The sequence below is a fragment of the Chelmon rostratus genome, chromosome 24, assembly GCF_017976325.1.
Source record: "Chelmon rostratus isolate fCheRos1 chromosome 24, fCheRos1.pri, whole genome shotgun sequence".
NCBI lineage: Eukaryota > Metazoa > Chordata > Actinopteri > Chaetodontiformes > Chaetodontidae > Chelmon > Chelmon rostratus.
The window spans coordinates 14720909-14737609 of NC_055681.1; the positions used below are offsets into that span (position 1 = coordinate 14720909).

The window sequence follows — 16701 nt, forward strand, 5'->3', positions numbered from 1 at the left end:
ACATTTGTGTCATGATATCCACCTCAGTTGTGTACATTTCTGCTCATTCTGCCTCCCTGTTCCTCTTCAGCAACATTTCCACTTTCCTAGGCCCCTTAAAATATTTTTCTTTACCTGTCCGCCAGTTGCCCTCTGACTTTTGTCTTTTCACTCCCATCTGCCCTGCAATCACCTTATTTCCCTCAACTGAACTTCCCTGCCCAGCTCCTCACCTGCACTTCATTCGCTCATCAGCCAGTGTGTTTCATGCTTTTGAGTACCAGCCATTTGGATTTGATTTGTTCCTGTTTGTTTTCATTGTTACCTGCTCTGGATTTATCTGTATTTTGACCTGCTGCCTGTTTGTCACCTAGTGCCTGCCTTGCCTGCCTGGCTTTGTTGAACTTTTTTGACTGCCTTCCTACTGTGGATCCTTGCCTGCCTCACAATTCTGTGAGTCTATATATACTGACTCTGCTGCAATAAATCATTGAACTGATCCTGTCTGTCTGCTTCTGTCTGCATTTTGGTCTTCGGTTGTAGAAATCATGTTGTCTGTCAAGAGCTAAGGAGGAAGTAGTGTACTAGTGTTATAGAGCCAGAAAGTCCACAGAAGGAGGAAGTTGAGGTTGATGGCTCAACAAACTAGAGATCACATAAGACATGACACACATCATGTTGATGTTCCGACCCAGTACTATTACTACATTATTCTACTTTTTTTTTTTTTTTAACATTTTCTTTTTTGAATTCAACATCCTGTTTAACAAGTTTAGTTGAGTCCTTGTGTTTGGTAGCAGGTCATCTCATCCTCCCTCACTAAACTAGCCTTCTTGTCAGCAATACTGATTTACTCTTTTTTTCCCCTCTACTCTGTTGGCATACGACACACACACACACTCACACAAACCACACACCACACACACACACACACACACACACACACACACACACACACACAATTTGCAGCTATTTTAGTAAGGACAGATTCATTAATTCTGGGCATTTTGGCCATTTTGTAGCCCTGCTATGTTGTTGTTCCACCTAACATTCCTAAAACATTCTAATAACCAAATGAAGAACCTTTTTTGGGGGGGTAATTTTTGTAACGTTCCCCTGAGGGTCCCTGCTGGTAACCTTTTTTGCTGGTAGTTTTCAGTTGTGTTTTCATGTAGTTTCAGTTGTGTTTTTTTATTATTTATATTGAAACATATGCAAAGGTAATAGTGATTTTACTGATTTCTTATTTGCAAAATATGTCAAAGAACAAAAAAGTTCATTAAAAATTGTAACTTTGTTTCAATTTTGATCATCTTGAATTTAGATGTCCACTGCCTTTTAGATGATTGAATTAATGTTGTTTCACTACGTTGTTTCAATATATAATCAACTGAAATGTAGCTGCAGACTGGCTGATGATGGTTGAATCAGTATTGATTCAATGTCAGTTATGGTTGGTTTCTGAAGAAATTGTGCTGTGAATGCTGGATGTCGAAAAGCTGATGCTAAATTGCACTGCTGGCTGTAAAAATTGACACCAATAATGTATGAAAGAATTGGGATATTTTAAGGTTTAAATCAAAATGAGCAGGTAAGAGTTGAAAAGAGTTTGAATAGAAATGGATGAATAAACAGTGTAAGCTGGAAGCTGGGAGCTAAACTGCATAGCTTGCTTAACTTTGTATGAAGATTTCCTGTTTTATTTTGCAGTAGCAGTGCTGGCACCAGTTTGACTGAGAAGCTTCACAGACACCCGTAGAGAGCTCCGTTTCAGACAGGAAACAAGTGTGAAAATCTCCTTGTCGATTGTATGTGTTCATTGGCCAAGTTTGTGTGTGTGTGTGTGTGTGTGTGTGTGTGTGTGTGTGTGTGTAGGGGGGCTCTGACCTCTGACCTTGAGCTATGTCTGGAGGTAGCTCGGTTTTCCACTAATCAGAGTGTCAGTGGTTCGATCCCTAGCACCCGCAGTCTACATGACATCATTGCTCCTGATAGCTGTGCCATCTGTTTTTGAGTGTATGTGAATGGTTATTGCTGATGAGCAGGTGGCACCTTGCATGGTATACCACCGGTGAATGAACGTGTGTGAAGGGGTGGATGCTGGCTTGTGTTTCAAAGTGCTTTGAGTGGTCGGTAAGACTAGAAAAGAGCTATGTCAATGCAGAGCATTTACAGTTATTTGGATGCAAAAATATTAGGCTACAGCTCTTGGACTGTCTGGTTGTGCGTCTGTTAGACAGCACCCTCTTGTGGTCATGTACAGCAGTACATAGAGAAAGGGTGAACGCTGATGCTGTCCAGCTGGAGTTGAGTGTGTGAGTTTGTTTTGTTAGTCAGTCAGCGTTCTGGATGAACAATGCTGACACATTTTTCCCCTTGAAAATGATCAGAATCTAGTTAAACTGTAATTCAGCTTGCACTGAATCAAGTATTAATTCTAATTTGGGACACTTTTATGATTTGCAGCCTTGTTGTGAGCAGTCATATCAGAGCAACTTTGATATTGTTCTGCTAACAAGTATTGTGTGTGTATCAAAGCCTGGTATGTCTTCCCCCCCTGTGCCATAGAGCTCCATTGTTGTTCAAAAATCATTTGAATAGTAATGTAACACACTGCACCGCACAGGGTGACATGTACCTTCATTACCATGAACACACACGCTCTGTAGGTTATACATACACTGTCCTGCTGCCCCAAATGTTTTTGAGTGAACTGGTTCCCAGCCTGGGGGCCCTGACTGTCACTAGGGGTTGTGAGGCCATCTTGAGTTTAATTCATCTTTTTTCCAAAATGAATCCTAAATGAAAATGTTATTTTTAAAGTGTTTTTTTCTAAATATATATATGAAAACTATATAATATAAATAAATATAAAAAAAAACTCTTACAGGATAAGAGCTCTGTGAAGACCTTTGAACTCAGGCTGTAGTCACAGAGCCTTCACTCTCTGCTGAACAGCCTTGTCCTGTATTAGAAAAGTGCACAGTTAAAACAACCAAAGAGCTAACAGAACGATGGCCAAGTGTCAGGGAGAAGAAAACTTATTAAGTATTGTCATTGTTAAAAATTCAAAATACAAAATAGAACAGGCAGAGAATCGTTTAAAAAGCAAAATATCACGAAACAAATCTCTGGTGCGACATTCACAGGAAATAATCTGCTCAAAATTTGTCAAAATCACTTGTTTGCACAGTTTTGCTCTTTGGGTTAATTGTTCAATTCGATTTCAATTCAATTCATTCATTCAATATGCCAGTAAGTCAGGGGAACTGCAAGTGAAAGCCAGCTGTTTGGTGCTGAGCAGGTAGTGTACAGTGGGATTTTCAAGCATTTTCTGCCTGCGGAAAATGACGCTCTGAGAGCAGTGAGAGTGAACCAAAATAGTAGCTTGGGCTGGACAGCTAAACAGTAAGATGAAACTCACTATAAAATTCAGTAATGTTAAGGGAAGCTGCAGATTCAGTTGATAATCGTTGGCAGGTTTATCACTACCAGAGACACCTTTCACATTGTGTCATTGTTTTCAGATTGTCATTTGATACAAAGTTATAAATATATCAATTGTATTTGCTTTAATGATTTGCATGCCTGCATTAACAGGACATAACATGAAGCTAATTTTACCAGTTTAATGCAAAATCTGGAGTGTACAACTCCAAGTTGCTCATTTAGGTTCTCCATCGCCTGTCAGCTTCAACTGAGTCGCTCCACACAGTGATATGTATGTGTAGCTAACTGATTAAATTCAAAGCTGACCACTAAGCATAAATCCTACTACACATAATCCAGTGATTTAAAGACAGTGGAGATGGTTGTAGGTCCACCATCACCCGTTGTGACTCCCCAGTGGACACCCCAGTGGACACCGCGGTGTCCCTCTGCTTCCTGGGCAGCATCATCAACCAGAGCCTGCACAAAGAAGGCACACCAGAGAACATAATTCTTGTGGCAGTTGAAGAAGTTCAACCTGTCAAAGTAAATACTGCCATCATTGAGTCCATCCTCACCCTCTCCTTCACCATCCGGTACACAGCTGCCATTGTTAAGGACAAGGGCAGACTGCAGTGTGTCGTTTGCAGGCAATCCTCTGCTACTCCTCTAGGACCCTGAGGTGAGCAGGAAAGATCACGGCTGACCCCTCCCACCCTGGACTTAATCCTCTGAAGCCTTCCCAGGTCTCCTTTGGTAAAGAGGCTGTGGTTCGTCAAGACCAAAATTTCATGCTGCAAGAACAGCTTCCTCCCACCTGCAGCAGGTCTCATCAGCGAGGCCCATGACCCTCACTGACACTGGCTCTTAAGTTGCCCTGGGGTAACACTTCACATTAATCAACGTAAAGTCGCCACATCTCCATGGGTTCTACGAATCTTTAATGCAAATACTCTTTATATTCTTTATACTGTAAACTTTTGTACACTCAATTTTTTGCATATCTATCCTTGCAATATACATGAAAAAGAGTGCAGTGGGGACAAAGACAAATGGATTAAATGTAATGAGTGTGTAAAATGAATTTGGTCTTTTTAGACACCTCATTACCAAAACATTGTCCCGTTTCAGAAGCCCCACCTGCAAGCCCTTAGCACTGAACTCTCCCAGAATTTAACGAATGTCACCTGTGTGACATCATTGTGCATGTGTGTGCACAGAAGTCTGTTTTTTCTTGCCATGCGGATGTCTTTGAATCACAGTCACAGACACCTAACTCCACAGAAAAGCTCAAATTTGCAGATTTCTTATTTGTCATTTAACTACGTTGAAAAAAGTCATGAAATGCACACATGCACGGACACACACACACACACACACACACACACCATCTCCCTTTCAATTGTTTCTGCAAGAGCTTCTCATTGTTTTTGTCTTCTCACACTTGGGTCTGTTAAGGAGTGGTACTTGATCAGTCTGGTGTCAGATATTGGCTACATTAAGAACATCATGTAAAGAGTGAAACAAAAACTAGATCACAGCAAGCAGACAGAAATGAGCAGCAGTTAGTCAGTGAGAGCATTTCAGTCAGGCATGTAACAGGGCAGCTAACAGTGAGGCCCCGATTGTTGTCATTGTCCACTTCCTGGTTTTAGCCGGGCGGGTAGTAGAGGATCAGTGTGTGTTTACTAGAGTGTGTGTGTAGCAGTGTGCAGGTCATGTGGAGAGTAGTTAAACTCAGTAAGACTTATCAAAGAAGAGGAGGAGGAGGAGGAGGAGGAGGAGGAAATCGTCTAAACTTGGTGACGAGACAAGAAGAAGGAGGAAGTCAGGAGTGAAAACTGAAGAAGAAATAGAGAATGAACAGTGACAGTCACAGGGAGTTGACTGCTGACAGCACTACGACTGAGTGGACGCAGAGAGGAAAGCTGGGAAGGATTACCCCCCCCCTCAGGACCCAACACTAATCTCACACTACACACAGGCACACCTTGTGTGTCTCGTAAAGGACCTTTGGCATGTGGATTATTGACTTTGTAGCCTCAGCAAGGTGGCCATGTTTGAAGTCCTCGAGCGGTTTCGTGTAGTAATAATTCATTGTAGTACTATCACTGAGCGTACTACTGTTAAGAATGGCAGTTTGAGTGCAGCACCTTCATAAAGCTATTTTGTTTAACATAATAAGTATAGTAGCTGATGAACTTTTAAGTGCTTTAACCTTCATACTAAAGTGTGCTGTTGTTTCTTTACCTGGTGCAGGCTGCCTTGAATTTAGCAGTTTCATTCAGCCTATAACACTTTGAGTGCAGTAGATATATTGTAGTCTCATTCTAGAGCTTGGTGTATAGCTATTGGAACAACGTTTCAGTATATTTATGTCGTCAGATCTCCTGTGCAGACCTGTTAATATCACAGCTTCAGAGGAGTTCTTTAAGTGCAGTGATTTTAGAGTCGTACAGGTATGGGTACAGCATACACAATGAGTCTTATAGTTTCAGTCCTGGTGTTTACTACCACAAGAACTTTGTGACTTGACTCCAGTGAAGCAAGCGGAGTCTGAGAGCCTTGTCACATTTTTAATCACAAGGAAAACACCATTCGCAACTTGGCGGTTTCATAGAAAGCATTAAGGACATGCAGTCAAATGGATTTTAACTGCTCGGCTAAATGGCATTCCTTTAAACACAAACAATTCCTTGGGGAATACTTGGAACACTAAAGGAACATTTGCTGTCCTCCTCTGGGATTGCTAGGCCTATACAGGTGATATTCAGGACTTTTGTCAAATAAGAACTTTTGTTTCTATGAATATTGCAAATGTTGCAAGAACTACCCAGACTTCCATGAGTTGTAACTTATCCTGCCAAAAATGTGACAAGGCATGACCTCACAGGAACTGAACAAATCCATGTCATGGATCCTGACCTGGGAGTAGATGCTGATCTGGGACGTGGGGCTGGACTTGAGGCCTGTGGTGGTGAAAAAAGTGGTGAGACAGTAAGAGAAGAAGGAAAAGGGTTAATAAACGTCAAAGGCGGTGATGGAGGATTCAGCTCTGCATCCTCCTCCTCTAATTCGTCTTTACCCTCCTCCTTCACACTCCTTCCAGTCTCCTCCTTGGCCCCCCCAAATTGTTTTGAAGAAGAGAAGGAAATGCTGAGTGGCTGCTCCAAGTCTTTCACTGGACTCAAGCTCTTTACCAGGAGGTAAGACTGAATGAGTTAAAAAAGTGAAAACAAGAACCAGAATGTTGGATGGATGATTGTAGTCACCAGCAGGTGGAGCTATTGGCTGAAGCTCAGCCAATAATCTCAGCCCTGATCAGACAGGATGTGAACAGATGTGTTGCACACTACACTAAGGCATCTCACTGTTGCAGTGAAATGAGAAGAACAACGCCTATGCACATAGACCATCACACCCTCACACACCTGCTGTAGACCCTCTGACACACATACCACCTTCACCATTTCTAGTAAAACAGACATTCAACTATAGAATGTCACACACCTCTAGATCCACAGACATTAGATAACACCCACATGATAAGGCCGTCTGTGTTGATAAAGGTTTAGATCATATGTTTGGGAAAGTATCTGGGTTTTTCCCACAGTGCTATTTCCTGCTGTCCTGGTGAGTCAGTGCAGGATCCAGATTATATTTTTATGTGTGTTTGTGTGCAAATGTGTATATGTGTGCATGACCTTGCCAGTGGGTCACCAGTCATCATGCGGACAGGGGACATGATCCTCACAGCAACAGGGGCCGCAGTTGTCATGCCAACAGTAACAACGATAATAGTTATGCTTCAAGCTTGGCTCGACACTCTAATAAATAATTGTCAGTGTTCGTCAATGGCAAGGGATCATGGTGCAGCATTTGCAGCTAATTGGTTTGTTCTGTCTTTGCCAATTAGTGATGCAATTAGATACCTAGACAATAAAACAACACTACTTTTCAAACATAATGATATGTGGTATGGCATTTTCTTTTATTTTGTAATGACATTGCTAGTTATGAGAGTTGCAAATGAAAGCACAAGTAAAATTGCATCTCTTGCATGTATGGAGGGTTTTAAGGGCTAAAACGAAATATATTAATGCATAAATAATTATTTAATGAAATGTTTTACTGCCTTAATAAATGTATAATTATAATAATACATTAATAAATAAATGTGCAATTCAGTGCTTAGTTGCCACCATAAATAGATAAATCTCAAATGAAATGACACATTCAGTATACATAAATGTGTACATTTATTTGTTAATACTTTCATTTATCCATAGTGTAACTTGCTGGAGTAGAATAAATAAAATCTGTCAACTTCATCCAGGGCGATGGGGTTGAACTTGAATCTGCTGCTTTTGCTTTTGCCCAATTCAAATGACAGCCAACAAAGGTAGATATGCTGGCTGTTTTAGATTGAGCTCTTTGCTGAACAAATTTGAATTATATCTGTCTTGACTGACACACTTGAAAGACACAGAAAAGCTGTATTCATGATCCTCGTAGATATAGTACAGCAACAGAGGCTGCATGGTGATGGAGGGCTTTAACAGCAATGCTGGTCAACCTAGCCATCCTTCTTTTGATTTACTGGCTGACACAATTGGGCATTACGTGTTGCGTGGCCTGAAAATCCAAAGCATGAAATTAAAAGTGATTGGAGCAGAGTGGCATCAGGTAAAGTCATCTACCATTTGCTGGTAGTGTGGCAGCCAGGGACCAGCAAGATAACCATGTCACTGGCAGCTAATGTGTAACACCAGCTATCATAAAGAGCAATCCAGGTTTACTTCATTTTTCAATTAATCTGAAATACTTAATGTGTTGAAAAAATTAACACAACTGATGCACTACTGTGGTTCAGAGGCTCATCACCCTGCAGCGTTAGTATAAAAATATAAATGAGTGAATAAATACACAATAAATAAATGCATTAAATTTTAGAATTATTTATGAAGCATTTTATTATATACTTATATTTAGTGATGTATTTAAGCATGCAATGACATAATTATCTTTTCATTTATATATTTAGTTTCACCTTTTTGTGTAATGTCATAATTGCTCTGTGTCTTCTTTTTGTTTCCTCTTTGTCTCAGTGCTGTGTGTGTGTGTGTGTGTGTGTGTGTGTGTGTGCTCACGCGCACGTGTGTCTGAGAATATTTAACAGTTTGGCATTCAGCTTGTCCAGGAAGTAAACCAAGTTATTTTAGTCCTCTCTCAGGCTATCTCTCTCTCTCCCTCTCTCTCTCTCTCTCTGTTTCTCTCTCTCTGTGTCCCTCCCATCACACTGGCAGTGTCGCTCACCCCTCCCTCCCTCCCTCTCTCTCTCTCTCTCTCTCTCTCTCTCTCTCTCTCTCTCTCTCTCTCTCTATCTCTCTATACTGGGGTTTAGTGTTTTGAGCTAGACAGAACGACAGATGAGAAAGAAGCATGGATGGGTAGTTTTCTCCTCCTTTTTCAGGTTAGCTCCTAATTTATTTGTTTTTTATATCATATTTAATATAGAAAGCTATTGCCTTAGCTTTATTTAACGTTCTGAAAATGATGAATATAGCAAGAATTCATTTGACAAAGTGGTAGAAATATCTTTTTCTTTGGTTGTTGTGATGAATTATGAAAAATTAAATCAACGGTTTAGTCTACAACTCAGTGAAAGTGAACTCAGTATAGACAGTGATGTCAGCTGGGTTGTTAGCGGGCTGATGCAGTGCTGTGTTCTTTCTAGTTTTCAGCCAATTCAGGCATAAAGGGCAGCATGACCAACTGAGGCAATTTCCATGACAAATTAGGCAAAATATGGATCAATGAATCTGGCTAACAACAATCTCATGCTAAACCTCGGTGAGTTAGGCTGTAGGTTTTATTCATGGTGGTCGACTCAGTTGAAGGCCTGCGGAAGATTCTGCTGTCATTTGTCCTTTATCAAGAAAAGTCAATTGAAATGCATCACTGTTTCTCAAAATGAAACCATATCTACTTTTCAAAATTACTTTGCCATTTTCTGTAGTATTTTGTTGTTTCAAAGTAGGTTAAATGTTAGTTGGTAAAATTATTTTAAAAATTAGTTCATTAGGAAATTGGAAATATGCAATGGCTACATTCAGGTCTCGTCTAAAGCAGAATTTAAAAGTCCATCCCCTTTTTTAAACTAAGAAAATAAAATTGCTGCTATATGGTGTCATTATCATTATACTGTGTGTCCTGCACACGTTAGGTTGACATGATGTGGTAACACGACAAACCAGCATACATAATACAATTGTTTCTAAAATTAACTTTCCTGTTCCCAAGCAGAGCATTTTAGTTTCCTTTTCAAGGAATACTGTGGCAAAAAAAACATGCTTATTTGCTGTCTCACCGAAGTTAGCAGAGAAGATAACTAAACCTCTGTGCATTCAGTACAGTGATAGCACAGTGGTGTGTTTAGCCTGGCATAGCAGACCGGAAGCAGGGGTGACTAGTTAGCCCAGCACTGACAAAGATATATTCTGCTCCTTATGGCCTTATTTGCATGTGTGTGTGTGTGTGTGTGTGTGTGTTTATCATGAATTTGACACTGTGTTTTATGGAGCATGGAGCTGATGTACTGCAGTTGCTAGTGTTCTCCAAGCAAATCTTTTCACCTTAACATCTTAACAGTTGATCAACTATGGATGCTGTAATATAAATTTGTTGATTGTAGTAATTAACCCACAGAACTGACTCACAACTTTACTGTTCAGGTTCAGTCTTCTTCTCCCCAAACAAAAGACATGGCACAAAGTAATAATTATCCGATAGATAAAATAATAGTAATAAAAATTACTTTTCTCTTTGATTTTTCTTTGATTAAAGTTATAGTGGCAAGTCATTTATCCACAGTGTGAGGTGCATGAGTAAAATCTCAAATACTCACAGAATAATTTGCTTATTGAAACAAATATGTGTGCATGTTTTGCACTTGGAAATTGTTTCTTTTGGGCAGGGCCCAAGACAAGCAAATTAGGAGCAGCTGCTTACTTTGTTTATAAAGCTATATTGCCAAACTCTTTCCCTTTTTTCTGGCTTGTGCTCTTATATCATCACTGTAATAGTAGAACTACAATTATGTAAATGAATGATTAATTATAGTGGTGGGTTTGAAAGACAGCGAATGATAACTGAAACACTGAGGTAATGTTCAGTGAAAGGACAGTATTATTTTAATTTTTTTTTCTCTTGTGCTCATAGTGTCTACATGCCTATAAACAGAGGTGCTGGGTATTATGCTCAGCAAGATTACTTAGGTGCCTGAAAGAGAGTTAGTCAGTCACTGTATGAGGTGCTTAGAAAGAAGAGTAAGAGTGCATGTTTAAGCATAATAGAGATTACTTGCTCCATAAAACCAAACATCATCAATCAAAGTTAAATATGCACTCTCTTTTGTGCTCCAAATCCCCAAATTTACTCTCAGCTCACTGCTGATGTTTTGAAGGTCGGTTGTTAACAGTGCTGAGTTATTTTTGGAATAGTCAGGAGACCAGCATTTCATAGAGAGAGATCATAGAGAGTGTCTACAGGTGATAAGTGGGATGGTGCAAAAATCTTTCATATTTTTTAAGTTAAAAGTAGACTTTTTTAGTCAGATCTAGCATGTGCAGGGAGCCAGTGTTATGAAATATGAACCTGTGTAATATGATCAAATTTTCTGGTTTTGGTTGATATTCCAGCAGCAGTATTTTGTACAAGTTTTAGTTTGCTAATAGTTGATTCAGATACATCAGAGAAAGGTGTATTGCAGTAGTCAAGCCTAGATGAGACAAATGCATGAACAAGTGTTTCGGAGTCAGCCATGGACGGAATGGGATGAGTTTTGCAGTGTTTTGTGAGTGAAAATATGCAGTCTTTGTAATATTGTTGATACGTTCAGAGTGAGAGTCAGAATTTATTTGTAATTTCCTTGGACCAAGAATTAGCATTTCCGTTTTCTCAGCATATTGTTTGATTGCATTCCTACAGATTCACTAGCAGATGACAGGCATTAGGCTAAATGGAGACGTAAAGCTGAGTATCATCTGCATAGAAAATGGGAAGTTTGTAACTATTGATTAATGCACCAGGGGGCAATATGTAAATAGAAAAAAAAATGGGACCAAGCACAAATCGCTGTGACACAACATAACTGACCTTCTTGTGGTCTGATGAACAGTTGCTGTCTAAAACAAAATGAGATCTGTCTGCTAAATAGAATGTAGTGATCAATCGTATTGCAAGCTGCGCTGAGATCTAGAAGCACAATATTGAAACTGAGCCAGAGTTTAAAGTAGTAAATTATTTAGCACTTTTGTTACAGGGGTTTGCATATTGTCAGAATAAGGAAATTTCAATCTGCAGCCTGTTAGGTTGCAGAGTGACACATCAGATGGTTCCACATTAATGGCTTAGCAAATATGATCAGTTTGCAAAGGCCTGAAGGCGTTTTCACACTTCCCGGGATATTCAGATTTCATAGCAGGCTTTTGTTCTTGCAGAAAAGGAAAATGCACAGTGTTGCCAGTTTCTCTTGCCTCAGCTTTAATTTTGCTTCGACTGATTTCCCATTTGAAAGCACAGAGCTAAAAAGCTGGCTGGAACTTGAGGTTCTGCCCTGAGAGCTACATTGTACACAATGAAGGCCAAATCACACAGACACTTACTATTGCTCCTTCTGAATGAGGTGTCAGCTGCTTAGCTATAACTCACTCACCACAAAACCGTATGACACTGTCTCTGTCAGAACGTGGTGAAATCTGCATGTTGGGCACCCAAACTCTGCTAAAGAGCGTTAACTTCCTCCAAACACATTTGTTCTTGCAACTCAACCAATTTAGCATGTGAGAGATTAGCCTTTTTCATCACTGCAACCATGCTTCAACAACAACAGCAAAAAAAAGATGTCCATTTCTCTTGCAAAGCGCTACAGTGTGAATCTGCTGTTGGTTTGTTGACAGGCACCATGATGCATTGAAGTAATATCAATTAATAACCTATGGGTGTTGTGTTCAGGGACCACTCAGAAGAACGTTTTTGCATTTATGAATTATGAATTGGAGGTTCTCCACCCTTGATTTACAGTATGTCTGTGTAGTTTCATAGTGCTTCACTGTGTTTCATGGCAGTATTGGATAGTCTCACACTGCTCTGGATAGTTTCACACAGTTGCACACACACTGACAAAACCCTCTTCATTCTTTCCATGAAGTACATTCAGACAGTCTGTCTGGGTGGGTTGCTCCCAAATGTAATTCAAATGTGAGTGCTGACTTGTTCTCCTGAGCAATCAAGTGGATGGAGTGAAAAAATGTCAACATTGCACACATTTCCTAATATAGGCAGATGGAGTAACATGACTCTTACTCTCAAGGTGACCTTTTGATTCAACGTTCTGTTTGTCTCTATCTCAGGATATGTTACATGATAACTGGTCTTGTCATACATCATTCTGCGCAGGGAAACAGTTGGCGGGGGTTAATGATTTCTGAAAAGAGACATTGTTGAGTCTCATTCACTTGTTGTCAAATACCAATGCTTTGGGCTTCCTAAGTTGTCAAATATAACACTTTGAGCTGGTGCCTTAAATGAGACTCAACAATCAAATGTCTTTCTCCAGAATCGCTCACTGCACCTGTAAGCGCTCAGTTTAGCTACTGCTGTGTCATTAAAAGGAGTCCTGTTTCCTTCAATAGAAAGCCTCTATTTCTGGAAACAAGAGACAAGAAAATGTTTTCCTGCCTCCATATGCAGATTGAAATGTCTCAGTGTTTTTCAGTCTCAGTTCAGCCAGACAAAGAGCGTTAAGCTGTGTTGACATGCAAATACACAGTCAGGTGGGTAATCTTTTATTACTGAGTACTCTTATCTCTCCCTTACTCTCCCCTGTTATGGTAGGGGATTATTATTGTAGAACACAGCTGTTACATAACAGCAACACACACACACACACACACACACACACACACACACACACAGTGGGTAAAACACGGTCATAATAGCATTGTTGAGAAGCAAAGGAGGTTTAGAGAGGGAAGGATCAAAGAAAAGCAGTTTTAAGTTGTTGGAGAAGTAAGTCTCAGCTAAGCGTTTATTATTTACACTATAAACAAGGGCATGTAACCAAATATCACTTGACACAATTTTGAGGCCAATATTAATGTTTGAGTTTATTAAAGTCTGATAATAATGCAGAATATTAGCCCGATAGTCAAATTGATATATATGACTGGAAATAGGTTATTAAAAAATGGTAGTGACCAGGACATTTTCCATTGTGAAAATCAACTTGCCAGTGCTCTCTCTCTCATCTTAAACATATCTTCTGCAGTGGCATGTCTTGTCACTTATTGCCCAAAATATTGGTGGATACAAGGTAACTGCAAAAAGGCATAGAGACATTAGAGACTGACTGTAATGCATTTACTGAGAGATAAAATCTAGCCAGATGTTTGAAATGTGTAAATGCATCTTTCTTATTATGACATGCATGATGTTCACACTTCTCAAGTATAAGCACGTGAGTAAGTGGTCTGTGGAAAAAGCTGCTGATGGTTGATTTTTCAAACCAGAGTCTCAACATCTCAGTTGTTTAGGTTTATGTGATGCAGATTCTACTTGTCACAGTTGAGCAAGTTTGAACTCAGTGAGGCAAGGAAACAAAGACAGAAGCAGTTTGTTATTCCTGCTCTTAGCGTAGAGGGAATAGGAAATAAAGTGGAATGTGGCTGCAGCTTTAGAGGTCAGGCGGCCTAAATGTAATAAATAAGCAAATAATGACTTAATTTGAAGAAATCGCATATCACCTGTCGTTAGCTTGACTGTGTGGCTACATGAAAGCCACTCATCACTGTGACAACCCTGACCTTTGCGACAGAGCATTAGGACATAGTGTGCTTGCCTGTTTAATGTTGGTGGTGGGATTAAGTGAACAGCGGAGGTTTCAGTATGCTGATGATGATGATTCTCGGTGATAGGACTTCCTGTTAGAATGCATAGAGGTTTCAGTAGGGGAGTCTTTTATCCTGCACATCTGATGTCTTGTGTAACATGTTCTATTCTGCTCTTATACACTCGAGAAGTCAGTAAAAACGCTGATCAAACCGTGTCATGTATTCTGCCTCATTCTGTTGGCTATAGTCTGTTGTAATGAATTATAACTAATTTAACTTAATTGTTTTTATAATGTCTGGTTCATCAATACAATAATCAACAGCCCTTTGGAGTCCATTGCTGATGCAGAGAACCATTTTCTGGGTGTCATTTTAGGTGTAACCTGTACAGCTGTCTGATGCCTTGCTGACAGGTAATAAGAACAGAACTATTATAGTAATAACAGTGAGTGATTTCACAGTTACTGCACATCACGTTTCATGTGCAAATTCTGCCCCCAGTCTGACAGGATGAGTCATCCTGACCACATATACATTCAGTTTCAAGTGTATCTAGCTAGCTAAAACTAATTCTAAACTAAGTCTAATATAACAGTCCTGCAATAAATCCTGCATTCACGAAGGCTCTGTTTAGTTTTTGTAAGGGATAATGATCTAATGATGGGGTAGATTGGTTCACATGAGCCATTTAAACAAATAAATCTGCCCAGTGACGCGAGAAAGGAAAGAAACATTTCTAATATGGTAGCTTCCTTTCTTTAGACTGCTCTGTCTATTTCCTCAAACAAACCCTCTGTCAGCTCTGTAAAGGCAGTTTGCAACAGACCAAAAGCACAAATTTGCTTGTCAGCTTTCACAGAAGTTGTACTCACTATGAAAGCACAGCACAAATTTACTTTATTTCCATGCCAAACAAATTCCAGAGACATCAAATTTTAACCAGTAAATAACATTGATTATTATTTGTATTACTTTGAACATGAATCCATACAAATCAATGGAAGGAGGTGAGAGTGACTCAACATTGTTCCATAGTTAAATCTGTGGCCTTGGTTTAATGTGAAGCTACTGAGTTCAGATTTATTTTTATGGCGTGGTCGGACAGAAAGCCCTCTCAGTTTACCTTTAGCTCATGCTTCTGCTAATGATTGCATAAATTGATACTCTCAGACTCAGCAAATTTGGTTCACCAAATACGTCAAGACTCGGAGTGGCAGCCTATACTTTTTTTACACTATAAGAAAATCCCATTAAACCTGTGGAAGTTTTACTCTGACTGAACCCAATATACTAATGGGCCTTTTTACCCCAATAATCATAGAAACTAAGAGGCCCAAGAGCTAAATCAGGAGCTTAAAATTAGTTCAGTGTATTTTCATGCCACTGCTTATCAAGAACTACAAACAGTAGACAGATTGATCTGTGTAATCTTCACTGAGATGGTATGGCACACAACACAGAATCACCAATTACATTTTTGTAAATTACTGTTGGGTGACGGGATAGGTGCAGAGGTGGAAAAAATGAGATTAAAAGCACGGGAAGCAAGTGAAATATGTCTAGAGTAATGATGACAAATCAGTAATTGCATTGATGAAAACTGATCAAAATTAAGATCTCATTCTAAGCCATAGCCAATATTGAGTTGAGTTTAATTGGTGTGGACCATATATGATGAGCATGAGTAAATGGTAAATGGACTATATTTATAAAGCACTGTTCTAGTCTGACAACCACTAGATGCACTTTTACAACACAAGCCTGCATTTACCCATTCACTCAATGGTGGCTAGGCCATCTGCTCATTATGAGCAGGTGGCACACAACACAAGATGTACAAAATCGGGAGCAAATTGGTAGTTCAGTGTCTTGCCCAAGGATACTTTGACATGTAGGCAGGGATCGAACCACTTTTAGGTTCATTGGTTTGAACGACTCATAGCATTACATTTAATTAATTGATCAAAAAGACAAGATGGCAAGAGTGGCAGCTAGTTATAGTTGGGTTTTTCTTGTGTTTCTTCCGTCACTTATCTCGGTCGATCATGCGCATGTATGGATGTACAACTGGTGAGACTAGTAATTTGCTTTTTACTCTTCGTTGGACTACTTAAAGCAACATTGGGAGATCCATTCAGCCACGACTCTATTGTTTAAACATGGGAACGACTGTTAGCCCTGTGCAACATGAAGGTACTCCCAGTGGAAAGACATGAGATCCCCACGGAAATAAAGAGAAGGAGAGCAGAGCTGGAGTGAAGTGCCATGACAAGAAAAGATGGTATAAACCATCCGTACCTTCCCTTATTATGGGGAGTGTGAGATCTCTCCCTAATAAGATGGAAGAGCTAACAGCGCTAACCAGACTGCATGATGCACTTCACAGAGATATGATTGAGTG

At 39.7% G+C, this 16701-nt stretch overlaps 1 protein-coding gene across 4 annotated transcripts in view; it reads left to right on the forward strand.

Moving 5' to 3' along the window:
- Positions 1 to 16701, forward strand: part of LOC121627414 (diacylglycerol kinase zeta-like) — a 135782-nt gene that overhangs the window by 16150 nt on the left and 102931 nt on the right. For 2 of the 4 annotated variants that reach the window (XM_041966311.1, XM_041966312.1), the window contains exon 1: positions 8832 to 8881. The exons of 1 other annotated variant lie outside the window; for it this stretch is intronic. Coding sequence is in view for 1 of the 3 variants with exons in the window: in XM_041966313.1 (XP_041822247.1) it covers positions 6322 to 6614 (293 nt within the window). In the remaining 2 variants the exon portion in view is untranslated. Of the gene's footprint in view, positions 1 to 5261; positions 6615 to 8831; positions 8882 to 16701 lie in introns of those variants that run through there. One more of the 4 variants, XM_041966313.1, reaches the window with a different exon arrangement.